General features: G+C 53.7%; 1 protein-coding gene across 4 annotated transcripts in view; it reads left to right on the forward strand.

Annotated features, from left to right (window-relative positions):
- The window catches only part of Rab37 (RAB37, member RAS oncogene family), a 72203-nt gene that overhangs the window by 56524 nt on the left and 1375 nt on the right, over window positions 1-14304 (forward strand). The window contains exons 1-8 of one of the 4 annotated variants that reach the window (XM_023713896.1): window positions 7563-7639; window positions 7894-7955; window positions 10621-10731; window positions 11959-12000; window positions 12598-12664; window positions 12760-12812; window positions 13643-13708; window positions 14220-14276. In XM_023713896.1, the coding sequence (XP_023569664.1) occupies window positions 10624-10731; window positions 11959-12000; window positions 12598-12664; window positions 12760-12812; window positions 13643-13708; window positions 14220-14276 (393 nt within the window). In that variant the 5' untranslated portion in view covers window positions 7563-7639; window positions 7894-7955; window positions 10621-10623. Of the gene's footprint in view, window positions 1-1215; window positions 1327-7533; window positions 7640-7893; window positions 7956-10620; window positions 10732-11958; window positions 12001-12597; window positions 12665-12759; window positions 12813-13642; window positions 13709-14219; window positions 14277-14304 lie in introns of those variants that run through there. The other 3 variants (XM_023713895.1, XM_012514501.2, XM_004630072.2) reach the window with 3 other exon arrangements.

Below are 14304 nucleotides of genomic sequence, written 5' to 3' on the forward strand. Positions count from 1 at the left end.
ATTCTACTGAGCCAACTCCCTGGCCCCAACTTCTGAAATATTCTTTGGAGGAAAGACTTCTCACAGTGTGCAGAAGTTAGATTCGAGATTTAAATGAATAAATTGTATGTCATTGCTGGTAACATACAATGGCGCTCTGTCACCCAGGAGGAAGTGAAAGCAAACAGTTTAGTTCAGGAGATGAAGATGGGGCAACTGCAGTCAGAGAACAGCCAACGTCAACATCACGGGTGAGCTTACGCTCGACCTGTTCTAATACCAGTTCTTTACAATGCCACGCTCAGAGCCCAACAGTGACTGGGGCCTACGGCGCTGACCCAAAGAGGAGGCCCTGGCAGTTTTTATGCTTTAAAATCTTGATGACTCTTCCTCAGCCTTCCCAACAACCTCCTGTTTGCCTTAATGGCTACAGCAGCCCCAAGTGCAAGGCATTTACCTACTCGTCCCTGCATAGAGGGCTGATAGGTACCGCCTCTGAATTCACAGATATTTTTCTCTGTTGCTTATGATTTTCTTTTAAATATTTCATCTGAGTTTCCAAGCTAATTCTCATCCCTTCCCTCTCCCAGGATAGACGTCCCAGAGTAGCCTTTCTCCGCTTCCCCTAAAGCTACTCGCTGCATTCTGCAGGCTGGCTTTTTATGGCCAGCACATGTGGGAGACCCATGGACCTCATGTTAATTCTGGTCTTCCAAGAAGGAGGTGCCAAAAAGGAAAGAAATGCACATGGATTTTATTAAAGAAATTACCTATGAGAGAAATGGGATTAGAGCTGGGAGGCCAGGGGAGTCAGACCCCCTGAGGGAATCCTCTAGCTGAAGCCAGGTATGAGAGGAGCCCTGCGTCTCCCAGGACATGCCTGCCTCAGTGCCTCTCCTTGGGAACTGTCCATGGGAAGCCTCAGCACCAGCCCTGCGGCTAGAAGCCCGAGACCCCTATTCTCAAGGTCACATCAGATGTTCACCAACTTGGGTGGGAAGAAAGTTCTCTCTACTTCTTTTCAGTGCCTTTTCAGTGACTTCAAAAGAAAGTCAAGAGTTGAGGGTACCTATGGTATCTATGCCTGAGTGTCTGTGTATGTATGTACGTGTGTTGCATGGGGGGAGGGCTTTGAGTTTGTGTGTGTTTAGAAAGAACTGGATCCTACAGCCACAACTGCATCTCAAGGACCAGTGCAACCACAGTTCTCACTCCCCTTCCTGTGCTCCCTTGCAGACCATCCTGGTGGGTGACAGTGGCGTGGGGAAAACATCTCTGCTGGTTCAGTTCGACCAGGGCAAGTTCATCCCAGGCTCCTTCTCGGCCACCGTGGGCATCGGATTCACAGTAAGCACTTGCGCTGGCATTGAGGGGCTCCACATGTCTCTATCAGGATGCCAGCAGAAATAGCAGGCTCTCTGGTGGGGCCATTCAAGGAGGCCAGGTGAAAGACTGGTTCCTGAGGTGCAGGCAGTACTAGCAACTGGGAGGGTGGGTGGTGTGGAGGGAGCGGAGGTGCATCCACATCAAGCTCAAAGATTACCAGAATTCAAGGGAACCTAAAGGAAGCTGCAGGCACTGTGAAGGGGGACAGGGTGCATCATGGGTAGGAGGTACTTGGGGGCACATCCTAATCTTCCTAATCATCCTATTTGGAGTGGCCACTATCCCGTGGCCAGGTAAAGGCAGGGCTAATATACAGACTTTAATTCAGACTCTTTGGCCTGCCAAATTCCTAGAACACATGTAACAGTGCTGAGTTTGGACTGTGCTTCCAGTTCTGCCATTTCTTTGTCCCTCCAGATTCTTCTTGGCCAGGTGGCTGACCTAAACAAACTACCAAGATATACCCCTTTTCGGGGCCAGGGAGATGGCTCAATTGAATAAGCACTTGCCTGGCAACCCCAAGGACCTGAGTTCAATCCTAAAAAAAAGATACCCCTTTGCTTTCTGCTTCCACATGTGGCCACCCCATGGGAGTTCTGAAGGAGATGGGGCATGAGGGCTCACTCCTCTCTCACTGTTGGGTCCATGGAATCCCAGTGTCTCTGAAAAACAAGAAAAGCAGACAATATTTTGTGGACAGTTTGGGTATTTGTGAACCTTTAAAACAAATCAGAGGGCTGGTGAGATGGCTCAGTGGTCTAAAGCACCTACTTAGAAAAAGCTTGGCAAAGCACAGAGACTGAGGTTCAATCCCCAGCACCACATGCCAGCCAGCCCCGCCCCCTGGTGGGCTGAGCTGGCCACACACACACACACACACACACACACACACACGCACGCACACACAAATAAATAAAAATTAAAAATAAAATGATTTAAAAATAAAACAAATCAGAACACAAAGTCTATGAGGTCATACATGGGGCTGGGGCCCAGGGACCCACACTGATGGGGAGAAAAAAGGAAAATTAGGAGACAGACTTGTCCCTCGAGTCACTGAAGGGAGACAAGAATCCAGCTGTAGGGACCATTGTAAGACTATCCAGGAGGAGAATAAGGGTAAGCTGGCCACGTGTGGGCCAGCGCTCAGAATCTGTCCCTGAAACTGCTGCACCTGACACTTCTGAGACTGGGACAAGCTGGGCCCTGGGAGGACAGGGTGGAGCTTGGGACTGAGCTGCCAAGCAATCCCTGAGGCCTTGGAGCAGGCTGCCGGAAGTGAACAGGATGTGCCAGAGGCCACCTACCCCAGGCCATGCCCAGTCTGCCCTCACAGTCACACCCTTGTCTCCAGGCCCTCTGCCTACCTGGGAGGGCAGAGAGGAGTGGACATGGATGTGCCTGTAAACTCCACAGACTGCAGAGTGAGAGCTCTGAATTCTCTCGCCAGTTCAGAAAGAAAAGTGAGGCAAAGCTCCTAGGAGAAAGCAGAGAGTGGTCAGATCCAGGCCCCTAGCAGCCTGAGGCAGGACAAGGCTGACCCATTCCCTTGGGATGGCCCTCCTGACTCTCTGCCTGGCACCTCCCAGTGTCCTCACAGCTGGCAGCTTACCCTGGGTGAGGCCAGAGCCTGGCAACACCAGATCGAGGGCATGACCAGGACCACAAACAGGCGCAAGTCTGCCCCACAGCTGTGGCCCTAATTCAGGGGGATCCCCCACTGGTTGTGACAGGAACCACACAGAGCACACATGGCAGGCCTAGACACAGCCCTCACCTGCAGACAGAAAGCTCTAGCTTGCGCTACAGCAATGTCTACAGCCCCAGGCTCCTCTCTTGCCCTACAGCCAGCGCTAGGGACCCTCATTTCCTTCCTACCCAACCTCCACTCAGAACAGCTGGGTCTGTGCAGTAGTAGGCTCCCGTGTCCTGCTGTGCAAGGAGGCTGGAGGACTTTCAGTCAACTGGGGGCATCCCACACAGCCTCACTACAAACTCTTGCTCATCCATCTGTCACCCACACGGAGGTTTCTGGGTTGCTATGGTTCCGTTCAGTTTGGTTTGGAGTCTACAGCCATACCACCCTGAACACACCCGATCTCGTCAGTTTGGTTTGGACAGGGTCTTGTTCAGGCTGGCCTCAAATTCACAGTCTTGGGCTTCTAAGTAGCTGGACTTTCAGGGTTGCACCACCACGCCCAGTTCACGCCAAGATTTGAAGTACAGCACAGAACTGGCAATTTGTAAACGCCGTGGGCCTGTGCTCAGCTGAACCAGAGCTCTGGGGTGCTAATAACCAAGGCAGAAAGGGCTGGAAAGCTCCCACCAGCCCAGCTCAGGGGACCAGGTACAGCCTGAATAGGGGGGAAAGGGCACAGAAGGAAGCAGGGTGACTACCTGGGCATCCCTCCACCCAGAAGCTTCAAGACCCTTCGTCCTCTGGGTGTGGGGCCTGCACAGGTCTTCTGTAGATGCCTCTGAAATCCAGGTCTTCCTCAGTCCTTCATTACCAGCCCTGCCACACCGACTGCAGAGTCCTGCTGATAAATTTACTGGGGCACTGTCAGTGGGGTTCACACATTAGCCTTCCACCCAGGTCGCACATGAGGTAGGTCAATTCCTCCTTCTTCCTTCCCGCCTCCCATCTTAACTAAACAATGCTATAAAATTAACCTCCAAACGCCTTGTTTTGCTATGCATGGTGGTGCACTCTTGTAATCCCAGCACTCGGAGACTGAGGCAGGAGGATCACAAGTTTGAGGCAATTCAGCAAGATCCTGACTCCAAATAAAAGGCCTCACTCTGCTCATTGCCCTCCTGAACCCTTGGTGGCTCACTACCACCTTCCTTCCCCGGTGGCTGCAGGGGAGGGGGGGTCACCTGTAATCCCAGCACTCCGGGAGGCTGAGGTAGGATCATAAATTCAAACCCAGCCTGGGCAATTCAGTAACTTAGTAATACTCTGTCTCAAAATTTTAAAATGAGATAAAAAGCCTGGGGATGTAGCTCAGTGCAAAGGTTATTGATTCAATCCTCCATAACAAAACAGGAGGGGAGGGGTTGAGGGCAAGGGAAGGCCAGAGCAGGCCTCCAGGGAGACATATCTGAAATGTAGCCTCCAGGTCATCTAGAAATTGCTTCAGCAAGCCCAGACAAGTTGCTGTAGCAAGGTGGCATTGTGACACACTCCCAGGCTCCCATGCAGGTAGTCCCTGTGCTACCATTTGCAGAACCTACACTGAGGCCTCCCCCAGCCCTGGCCTGGCCTCCCTCCACATCTTGGCCCCCACACTCCTTGGCTGCCTCAGTCTCCAGCCCTGGGGTTTTCCTTCCTTCCCCCTGGATGTCTTGGAGGTCTCACCAATGGCCTTCTCTGCACCAGCACGTGGGGTCACATGACGCTCAACACCCACTCTGCCAGGAAGGCTGTGTGATCGCGTTAACTGTGGCCAGCAGTCCAAGAGGGCAGGGGTGTGTTTGGGGGCCGGCAAGGGAGGGGCATGCATGCAGTTCAGACCTGGGGTGATGAGAGGGTGGAATAATAGATGAGGTGTTTTATTTGGCAGGAGAGTCATGCGTTTGGGGGTGAGGTGAGGTGTGGGACCAATCTGTGCAGTGACATGACACATTCCCGTCATGGCAAAAATGATGGGTATGCAGGAGATGAAGTGAGATGTGTGTGTGTTGTGCGTGTGTGTGTGTGTGTGTGTGTGTGTGTGTGTGTGTGTTAGGGTATAAGGCACTGTGTGTGCTCTGAATGAAGTATTGTGTCTAGCCTGAGACGCGTGTTGCTTGTGGGATGATGCAATGTGTGTGTGTACTATGTGGGATGGGAAACGTGCATTTATGGTGCCACGTGAGGGGTGTGTGTATTTGTCATGTGATTTAAGGGAGGTATAATGTGCAATGAGTGTTCTTTGTATCATGAGAGGTACATCTGGCCACATGTATGCTTATGGTGTGGGGCATGTGTGTCAGGTATAATTAGAGGCATGTCCGCGTGTCCATGCTGTGGGGAATCTGTGGTGAGATATGACATGTATGTTATCATATGAAGTATGTACTTGTGCTGTAATGTAGGTTATTGTGGTGTGAGCTGGCAACCTTTGGTGCACCCTGCCTTGGATTGTTGGGAGCCATTAAGGAGACCCCGGCCTCTGCCTCTGTCTTCACAAGGCTGTCTGCTCATAGGAGACACCAGCCATTGGACGAAGGGCCCACCCCACCCCTATATGACCTCATCTTTAATCATATCTACAAAGACCTGATTTCCAAACAAGGTCAAATTCATAGGACACAATTCAATCCCTAAGGGTCCAGTTTAAGGGGAAAGGAGGGTAAGAGAAGAGACAACCACTTCTGTCTCGTTCCTATCCAACATGACCGGGCTTGCATTGAAAACCCTAGACCCAGCAGGGCTGCCGCGTGTGCTCCCTGGAGCTGGGAGCGCCATGGCATTGAGCAACCCGGCCCTTAAATTTACAGCAAGAGCCTCTGAGGTCCAAATACAACAACAGGGAACATCGGCCAAGTGCTGGGCAACCCTGCTTTCTGGGTTGGGCTCCCTGTTGAGCCTATCCTAGGAGGCTGAGACACACGCAGCTCCACAAACTGTACTCTGCTGGAGATCGCCTCGGTCCTACTCTTCCTCTAGCTGTCATAATCCAGCTCCCGCTGATGCCAAACACTGCAGGGTTCTGTGAACACAGTCAGTGCCCACAAGGTCCTTGGTCATCCATAAGCAAGTCCTCCCCCTTGCCCCTGGCTCTGCAGCACCTAAGAAGTACAGGTGTACCCTCCCCTCCCTGTACACCCCTCAAACAGTCTCTTTGTAAGGTGCCCAAGCTGTTCCTTTGCACAGAATGCTGGAATGATAGCAATTGAACTGCTGGCCCAGGCCACAAGGACCTGAACCCCATCACAGGCAACCCCAAACACACTCCCTATCCTCCCTCACCAGCAGCTGCTGGGTCCTAGGACACAACACAAAACTGTACACAGAAAGATCCATTATCCTGGTTCCAGGTGCAACATGTCTTTAATTTCAGTACTCAAGGAAGCTAAGGTAGCAGGATTTGCAAGTTCAAACACAGCCTGGATGACTTAGTAAGAACTTGTCTCAAAACTAATAAATAAGATCTGGGGATGTAACTCCAATAAATGTCTTGGGTTCAATTCCCAGTACCCCACCACAAAAAAAATCTATTAATTCATGAGGCACCTTCTCTGTGGCAAGCTGAGAGTCCCTCATACACAAAGGCAGATAGCACAGTGGAATAAGTGCCTGCCTGGCTAGCGCAGGGTCCTGAGTTCAATCCCTGGTACCGCAAAAAAAAAAAAAAACAAAAAAACAAAAAAAAAAACTGAAAATTAAAAATTAACAAAAAAAGCCAGCCCTGCATTCAGGAATCGCCCCTCATCCCAACCCCCCACCCTCGCGCGCGTTCCAACCGGAAGATGAGCTGCATAGCCCACGCACTAAGTATTTCCCTTGGGCACAGCCCAAGGAAGCAGGGGAAAGTGAGAGGTGATCCATATTAAAACAAAGGTCAAAGTCCGTGCGCAAATGTGCTCCTAGGTGAGTATCGGTCGGTAAACAAAACTATATTCAGATGAGCTCGGGCTGGGGTGCATTAGCAAAAGTGAAACTGCCTCGGTACTATCTGCAGAATGTACGTCTGTCTCACAGGCACCTAGCCGCCCACGAAGTTCCGCCAAGGTCCCCAATATCCCCGTGCGCGGCTACTTGTGGCCCACAGCTTGGCCGGAGCTCGCGCGCCACCTGCCGGCCGCGCTGAGCAGCCGCAGCGGGAACCCCGCCGCGCGTTCTAGCCCGGACCTCATTGCAGCTGGCGGGGTCTCCCTGCTAGCACAAACCCCGCGACTGGCGACTTAGCGGGACAGCTCCTACGCTGGATTTGGCCGTGCTGTTGGGGCATGAAGCGCGGCCAGTGTTGCTCAGACGGTCTCGGACGTGCGCCTCGGAGGCGGACCCCACGCCCCCGTGCGCCCTAGCCAGCCTGACCACTGAGGGCCGGCGCGGTGCGGCAGTGGCCGGACGAGGGAGGAGTTTGTCAGGGTCCCGGCTGGCGGGTGGAAGAAGTGGGTGGAGCCTGGGGCGGGGCGGCTCCGCGCTCTCCCCAGCTCGCCGGCCGGTTCTGCTCACCTCTTGTCCAGGGACATGACGGGCACGCCCGGCGCCGCTGCCGCCGGGGATGGCGAGGGCTCCCTGCGCTCTCCGCCCTGCAGTCCGAGCTACGATCTCACGGGCAAGGTGGGTGGGCACTGCGCCCCGCGCTGGGGTCTCCTTGCCGGTTCTGATGGGCACTCCGTCTGGCGCCCTCCCTGGCCCACGCCCCTCTCGGGCTACATCTCGATCGGGCTCAGCCATTTCCCCCGGCAGCCAGGTCCCCCAAAGGAGGGAGGGAAGGTCGAGATAGAGCCCTGGTCCCAGCTCAGCTTCTAAGAATATGGGCTGGCGTCGGGGCCACGGTGCAAGGAAGATCGACGGGACTACCCATCTTGCAGACCTCAACCCAAATTCTTCTGCCACGCTGACCAACAAGAGCCTCGGGACTCCGTGGCTTTTGGTAAGGGTTAAGCTTGCTGCCCTCCTGGGCATGAGCTAGGAAGAGCTAAGAAATGGGGGGCCCTTGGAGACACAGAAAGGACGCCGCCTGTCTGGGACAGCTAACTCATAGTTAGTGCCTTTTTTTTTTTTTTTTTTTTTTTTTTTTTTTAGCTTAATTCTCATCTACATTCAAAGCCTTAGACTTGAAACTCTTTTAGGTTCCCAGCCAGTGGCTTCCAAGTTCTGCCCCTTTTCCTGCCGGGACTCCAGGGGTCACCCCTTACTCCCAGCAGCAGGACATGCCCCTCTTCCAGGAGGATGTTGCTAGCCATCTTGCAGGCTCTGGAATTTTTAGAACCTGAGAAAGATCTTAGCAATTAGTCTCTACGTCCCCCACCTGGGAAAGCTGTAGGGCTCCTCTCTGGGGTGTATTTGCTCGCAGGGTGCCCTGTATGGAAGCGGGTGGGGGCAGCACGGACACTTAAGTTGTCTCCCCTGCTGTGTGAGTCCTTGGAGAGAGCAAGTACAAAAATGCTGAAAGAAGCCAGGCACGGTGGCGCACACCTGTGCCGCCAGCACTCGGGAAGCTGAGGCAGGAGGGTCGCTGGGAGCTGCAAGCAGCCTAGGCTCCATAGGGAGACCCTATCCCAAAGAAAAAGAATGCTCAAAGAGGTGCTGAGTTCGTGCTCTTCCTCAGCAGGGTGGGGGAGAAACAAAAGTCCTAGATCTTGTCATGTTGCCTTGAAGGACACCTGCCTCTTTTTGTCCCCTGGTTCCTCCCCCACACCAGATCTCATTCTCACAAGGAGCCCTGGGCCTCTACTAGAGAGTTTCAGGGGAAGCTACTGGCCCAGCCACACGCCAGAGTCGTTGAGATAGGCGTCCTGTGTGGGCTGGTGGCAGGAAATGGGCCCCGATCTCTCAGAGAAGGGGGAGCTACCATGGCCAGCCTCCAGCTGATGGGGACCTCCTGACCTCACTGCCCTACAAGCCAGCTGAGCTGTTTGCTTAGGTGACTAGGCTGAGCAGCTGTTTGTGTTTGGTGGACTAGCCCAGCTGGGTGACTGGCTGCATCATTTGCCCCTAGGCAGCTGTGATCCTGAAGCATGCAGGCCTTGGCCCCGCCTCCCTCCTTCCTGGTCAGGGGCTGGGACCTAGGCTCCAGAGGGTCCCCTCCCCCACCTCTCCATCTGACCCCTGGCCAGGCAGCATTTGCAGGAAAGTGCCTACCCACTCCGACACCTTTCCAGGCCTGTCCCAGAGGACAGAGTCTGGGAGGCCCTGGGCTGGCAGGAGCTCCTTGGAGAGACAGGACTCTTAGGCAGGCAGTGCCTACCCTTGGGCCACTCTTCTCTGGGTCCAAAGGCTTCATGCCACATTGCCCTACCATTAATAGATTCTAGAATTGCCTTCAAGAAATGATCCCAGGGGCTGGTGAGATAGCTCAGTGGACTAAGCACCTGTTAGGCAAGCATAGGGACCAGGGTTTGATCCCTGGCACATGCCACTCCAGCCCCACCCTGGGCATGCTGAGCTGGCGACCAAGTCTGGGCATGGTGGGCACACACCATGTAATCCCAGTACTAGGGAGGCTAAAAACAGGAGAATCACTACAAGTCTGAGCTGCATAGCAAGACCCTGTACCAAATACAGTTTAAAAAAAAAAAAATCCCTCCTATCTACCTACCTACTGCGGAGACCTGGCTCAGCCCCCTTCTTTCTACAGTTAATTAATCCCAATACACTGCAACTGTGGCAGGATGTCTGCCTCCACAGTCAGATTCAGAGCCTCAGAAACCATCCAAGGGCCAGGAATATAGCTCACTGGCACAGTTCTTGCCTGGTATGGATGAGGTCCTGAGTTCAATTCTAGGTACTAAAAAAAAAAAAAAATCACCCAAACCTACTGAGTGATGTGGTTCCCTCCACCATCACTACATATTCTCTAGAGAAGCAGCCCTGGGCTGGCAAAGTGTAAAACAGGGGTCCTTCCCCACCCTCACACCCCTGCCTGGAGCTGCTGCCCTCCTCACCTGCAGCAACCCAGTGGTACTAATTTATTACATTTACCCGATGGGTGTGGGAAATTTCTGCCAAAAGAACTTCAGTCTCCCCATCAAAAATTCAGCCTTCCCTCATTCGTGGAACCCTTTTGCAAGCAGATGCTGTGACTTAAAATGAAACCCAAACAACAGTAATTTCAGAGCATTCCTCTGCCCCCTGCCCCCACGAGGCCCTCATAGGCTCCCTCGGGTGGATTCTGTCCCCAAGGCATGGGTTCCCTTTCCCAGCCCTGCAACCCCACCCGCCCACAGGTGTACACCTCAGTGGTAAACACACAGAAGGATGGAATCCCTATACCACGTGGTGACACACAAATGTGGCTAAAGTCATGTGGCCACAGTCACTCAAATATGAGGCTCTCAAGAGTCCCTGAGGATACTGAGAGGTCTCCTTACGGGCTTCCAGGATGCTGGACAAAGCCAGGAGGGTGAGGAGAAGTAGGAATTGTGGAGAAGCAAAAAGGAGATGCCTGCCGGCTCCCCAGAAGCAGAGGCGCTGTGGGCATCTTTTCTGTCTGGCCCTCTCCCTTACTCTAATGCTCTTTCCAGGTTGTCTCCCTGGAACCCTAGAAACCCTTTCATCCCCCAGTGCCTATTAACTGCCTCTGCCCCATCTCCTAGGTGATGCTTCTGGGAGACTCAGGTGTCGGCAAAACCTGTTTCCTGATCCAATTCAAAGACGGGGCCTTCCTGTCCGGGACCTTCATAGCCACGGTCGGCATAGACTTCAGGGTGAGGTGGCTGGAGGTTCCTCCTCCAAGCAGTGACCTGGGCTGTGGCGGCTCAGGCTCAGGGGAACTGCCCTCTCCTGGCCCCTGAGAACCCCTCTGTCTCGCAGCCTGGAGGCCATCAGAGCAGCTCCACTGGGAGAGCACAGAGGCGGCCAGGTTGGAGGAGCCTGGGCCGGGTTGGTACCTTGTCACCTACAGGATATGACAATCACAACCAAGTCTTCCTGTCTTCTGCTGCTGGCTGGGGTGGGGGTGGGGCAGAGCAGAGCAGCCCCAGCCAGCTGTGTAAGCTGAGTTTCTTGGCCCTGCAGAACCCTTGTTCATGGCCCTGTGAGCCATGCCTTCCCCACCCCACCCCCCACCAGACTTCATGGTCATCAGTTGCTGGGGGTTGCCTTGCCCCAAGCTTAAGGCTGGCCTGTCCAGGTGGGGACACAGCAGCCAGGCAGGCAGGCCCTCCCTCTCCTTGGAAGACTCCTTTTTAAGTTTTGTTGTTGTTGTCTTTTCTGTGTGGGGGATAGAAATCAGGTGCTTATACTACTCAGCTATCTCTCTGGCCAAGACTCCCTTTTTATGAATCTGCTTAGTACCACGCACCAGGGGTCCAGGAAGGGGAGGTTCTAACCCTGACAAGTGGGTCACCTAGAGGCTTGGTGCCTCCTCCAAGTGGGCAAACGTCTGTGCGTAGCTACAGGGAAGGTGGCCCTGTGGATCTAGTCCCTAGATTGCTGGTGGGCTTTGTCTCCCCTGCCTGTCCTCCTCCTCCTTGGTAATGGGGATTGAACCCAGGGCCTTGGCACTAAACTGTATCCCTATCCCTTTTTTTAAAATTTTTTATTTTGAGATAAAGCCTTGCTAAATTGCCCAGGCTGGGCCCAAACTTTCAGCTGTCCTGCCTCAGCCTCCCAGAGTACTGGGGTGACAGACTTGTGCCACCATGCCCGGATCAAAGATTTCATCTCTAAGGGCTGAGCTCTGGAGAAGATGAAAGTAGGAACAGGGCACCACTCGGGCTCCCCTTGCCCTGCTGTGTGGTGCAGGAGAGGTGGGCTCCTTGGGAAGGAAGATTTACAGTGCGCGTCTGGGGCCAGGCTTCCACAGCCCCGAGGGAGCAATCCACTGAAGAAGACTCTGGCTCAGCACACCACCTGGAGGCCCAGAGGGACCAGGACGAGATGGCGGCAAAGCCTCTTCTGCCCTGCCCACCCTGCACCCTTTTCTCTTTCAGAACAAGGTGGTGACCGTGGATGGTGTGAGGGTGAAGCTGCAGGTGAGCCTAGAGGCTGCAGTGGGGAGAGAGGATGCAGGAGTCTGCCTGGCCCCTCACCCTGAACCACAGGAGGCCTGTAGTCTTGCCTTCAACCTGGGGTAATTTCCTGTGGAGCCCATGAGAGGAAGCAGCTTTTGTTTTGTTGATATCTGCAGAAAAAGCAGTTCCCAGGCACCCTGTCTTCTATCAGAGGCATCCCAGAATGCCTTCAGAGGAGTTTAGCCTCCCTGCATGGAGGCCAGTTTCCTGGGCTTCCAGGAGGAGGGTTAGGGGTCCCATCCCAGGCTAGGGGAGAGGAGATAGCACTGAATGGGCTTGAGAAGCCACTAGCTACCACTGTCGAGGATGTCACCAGACTAGCATGCCCACAAGAACCTACAGAAAGGGGCCGGGGAGATGGCTCAGTAGGATAAGTGCTTGACCTTGCAAATGCAAGGATCTGAGTTCAATCCCCGGTTCCGCCAAAAAAAAAAAAAAAAAAAAAAAAACCCAAAACAAAACAAAAAAAGAACTTACAGAAGGAAACGGACCCCTCCCCACAGAGTCACCCCTCAGGGCAGCCTTCCTCCTCCCAACCTTTTCTCCGTCCCTTCCTAGATCTGGGACACTGCAGGGCAGGAGCGCTTCCGCAGTGTCACCCACGCCTACTACAGAGATGCCCAGGGTAAGGCTCTGTGCCCCCTAGCCCTCCCAGCCCCTCTGTAGCACCCCTGTGCTGCTCTGAGTCTCTCTGCTGTCTCTCTCTCTCTCCCCCTCCAGCCTTGCTCCTGCTCTATGACATCACCAACAAATCTTCCTTTGACAACATCAGGGTAAGCCTTTTCCAGGGAACCTTCTTGACCCTAAACAACCAAGGCAGGGGCCATGCTGCCCCATTACTTCCTGCCCTGGGAATGGGGCAGATTCTGCAAGCCTGCCACCTGCCAAAGAGCATCTACCTGTGACTGGGCATCTGATTGTCATGGAATAGTGGCATGGACTCCAAGCAGGCTGCTGTGCCCCATGTTGCCTTCATAGCTCTGTCTGTGATTCATGAGTGTGTTCTCATGTTAGAGTTTCGTGGGCCCAGCACTACCCTGGACAGAGATGCAGGGAAGACCCCAGCCAGGAAAGTCTACAAGTACATCCAGCCTTAGTTACAGCTTTCACAGTGATTGTGCCCTCACAGCCAATCCATTGGAGAATAGAGACACCAATTCAATAACTAGAAATGCTAAGCTGGGCTTTTTGGTGCAGTCCTGTAATCCCAGCTAAGGAGGCTGAGGCAGAAAGATTGCAAGTTGAGACAGAGCAACTTAGCAAGACAGCATCTCAAAATCAAATTGCAAAAAGTGCTGGGGATATCGCTTAGGGTACAGCACTTGCCCTGGGTTTGATTCTTTAGCAATAAAAATCCATAAGCAAATGTAACGAACTGTGTACAACTTCGTTAGAGATTTCAGGTGCCCCGTGATGCCCAGGACCATGTACTGACAGGCAAACAGACATAAGAGACATAAATGAATGGAAAATCACTGTCCTACCTCCAACCCCATGTTCATGGTCACTGGGCCCTGTGTAGTCTTCGAATCCTCAATAGGTCACACCAGGAGGAGGGCCTGGGTCTCAGCCTCGGCCTCGCTCAGCTTCACCTCTCCTGCAGGCCTGGCTCACTGAGATTCATGAGTATGCCCGGAGGGATGTGGTGATCGTGCTGCTAGGCAACAAGGTGAGTGGCTCCCACCCTGCCCCTCCTCTCCTGTTGCTGGCGCTTCAGCCCCGTACCACCCAAGCAAAGCTCTCTAGACATCCTTCCACAAAGGACCCTTTGGTCTCCACTTCAGGACTCAGACACATCTGAAGGAAGCCCAGTACCCTCTTAAAGCTTGGGAAATGGCTCCTCCCAGGAAAGGCCCAAGCTGCTGCCTGGGAAGAGCAGGGTGGTGCTAGTGCCAGTCCAGATTACATTGCAGGGAACAGGGTCAGGATCAGGGGCTGACTGTGAAGGGTTAGCTGCCACTACTGTCACCATCCACTAGCCCCAAGTCTAGGACCCCACACCTTGGCCAACAAGAATCACCCACCTGAACAGCCATAAATCCTGGGCCCTAGCCAATCACAGCTGCCCACATTTCCTCAGGACACCAGCAGAGGGCAGGCAGTGCATGCTCCTGGGGCAAAAGTTGGGCCATCTTGGGTTAAGGCTTCCTTCCCCAATGTGACCCACATGGGCTTAACAGGCGGATGTGAGCAGCGAAAGGGTGATCCGCTCAGAGGACGGAGAGACTCTGGCCAGGGTAAGTGACTGCTAGCAGGGTGGGATAC

Source organism: Octodon degus, unplaced genomic scaffold (assembly GCF_000260255.1).
Source record: "Octodon degus isolate 3935 unplaced genomic scaffold, OctDeg1.0 scaffold00033, whole genome shotgun sequence".
Classification (NCBI taxonomy): domain Eukaryota; kingdom Metazoa; phylum Chordata; class Mammalia; order Rodentia; family Octodontidae; genus Octodon; species Octodon degus.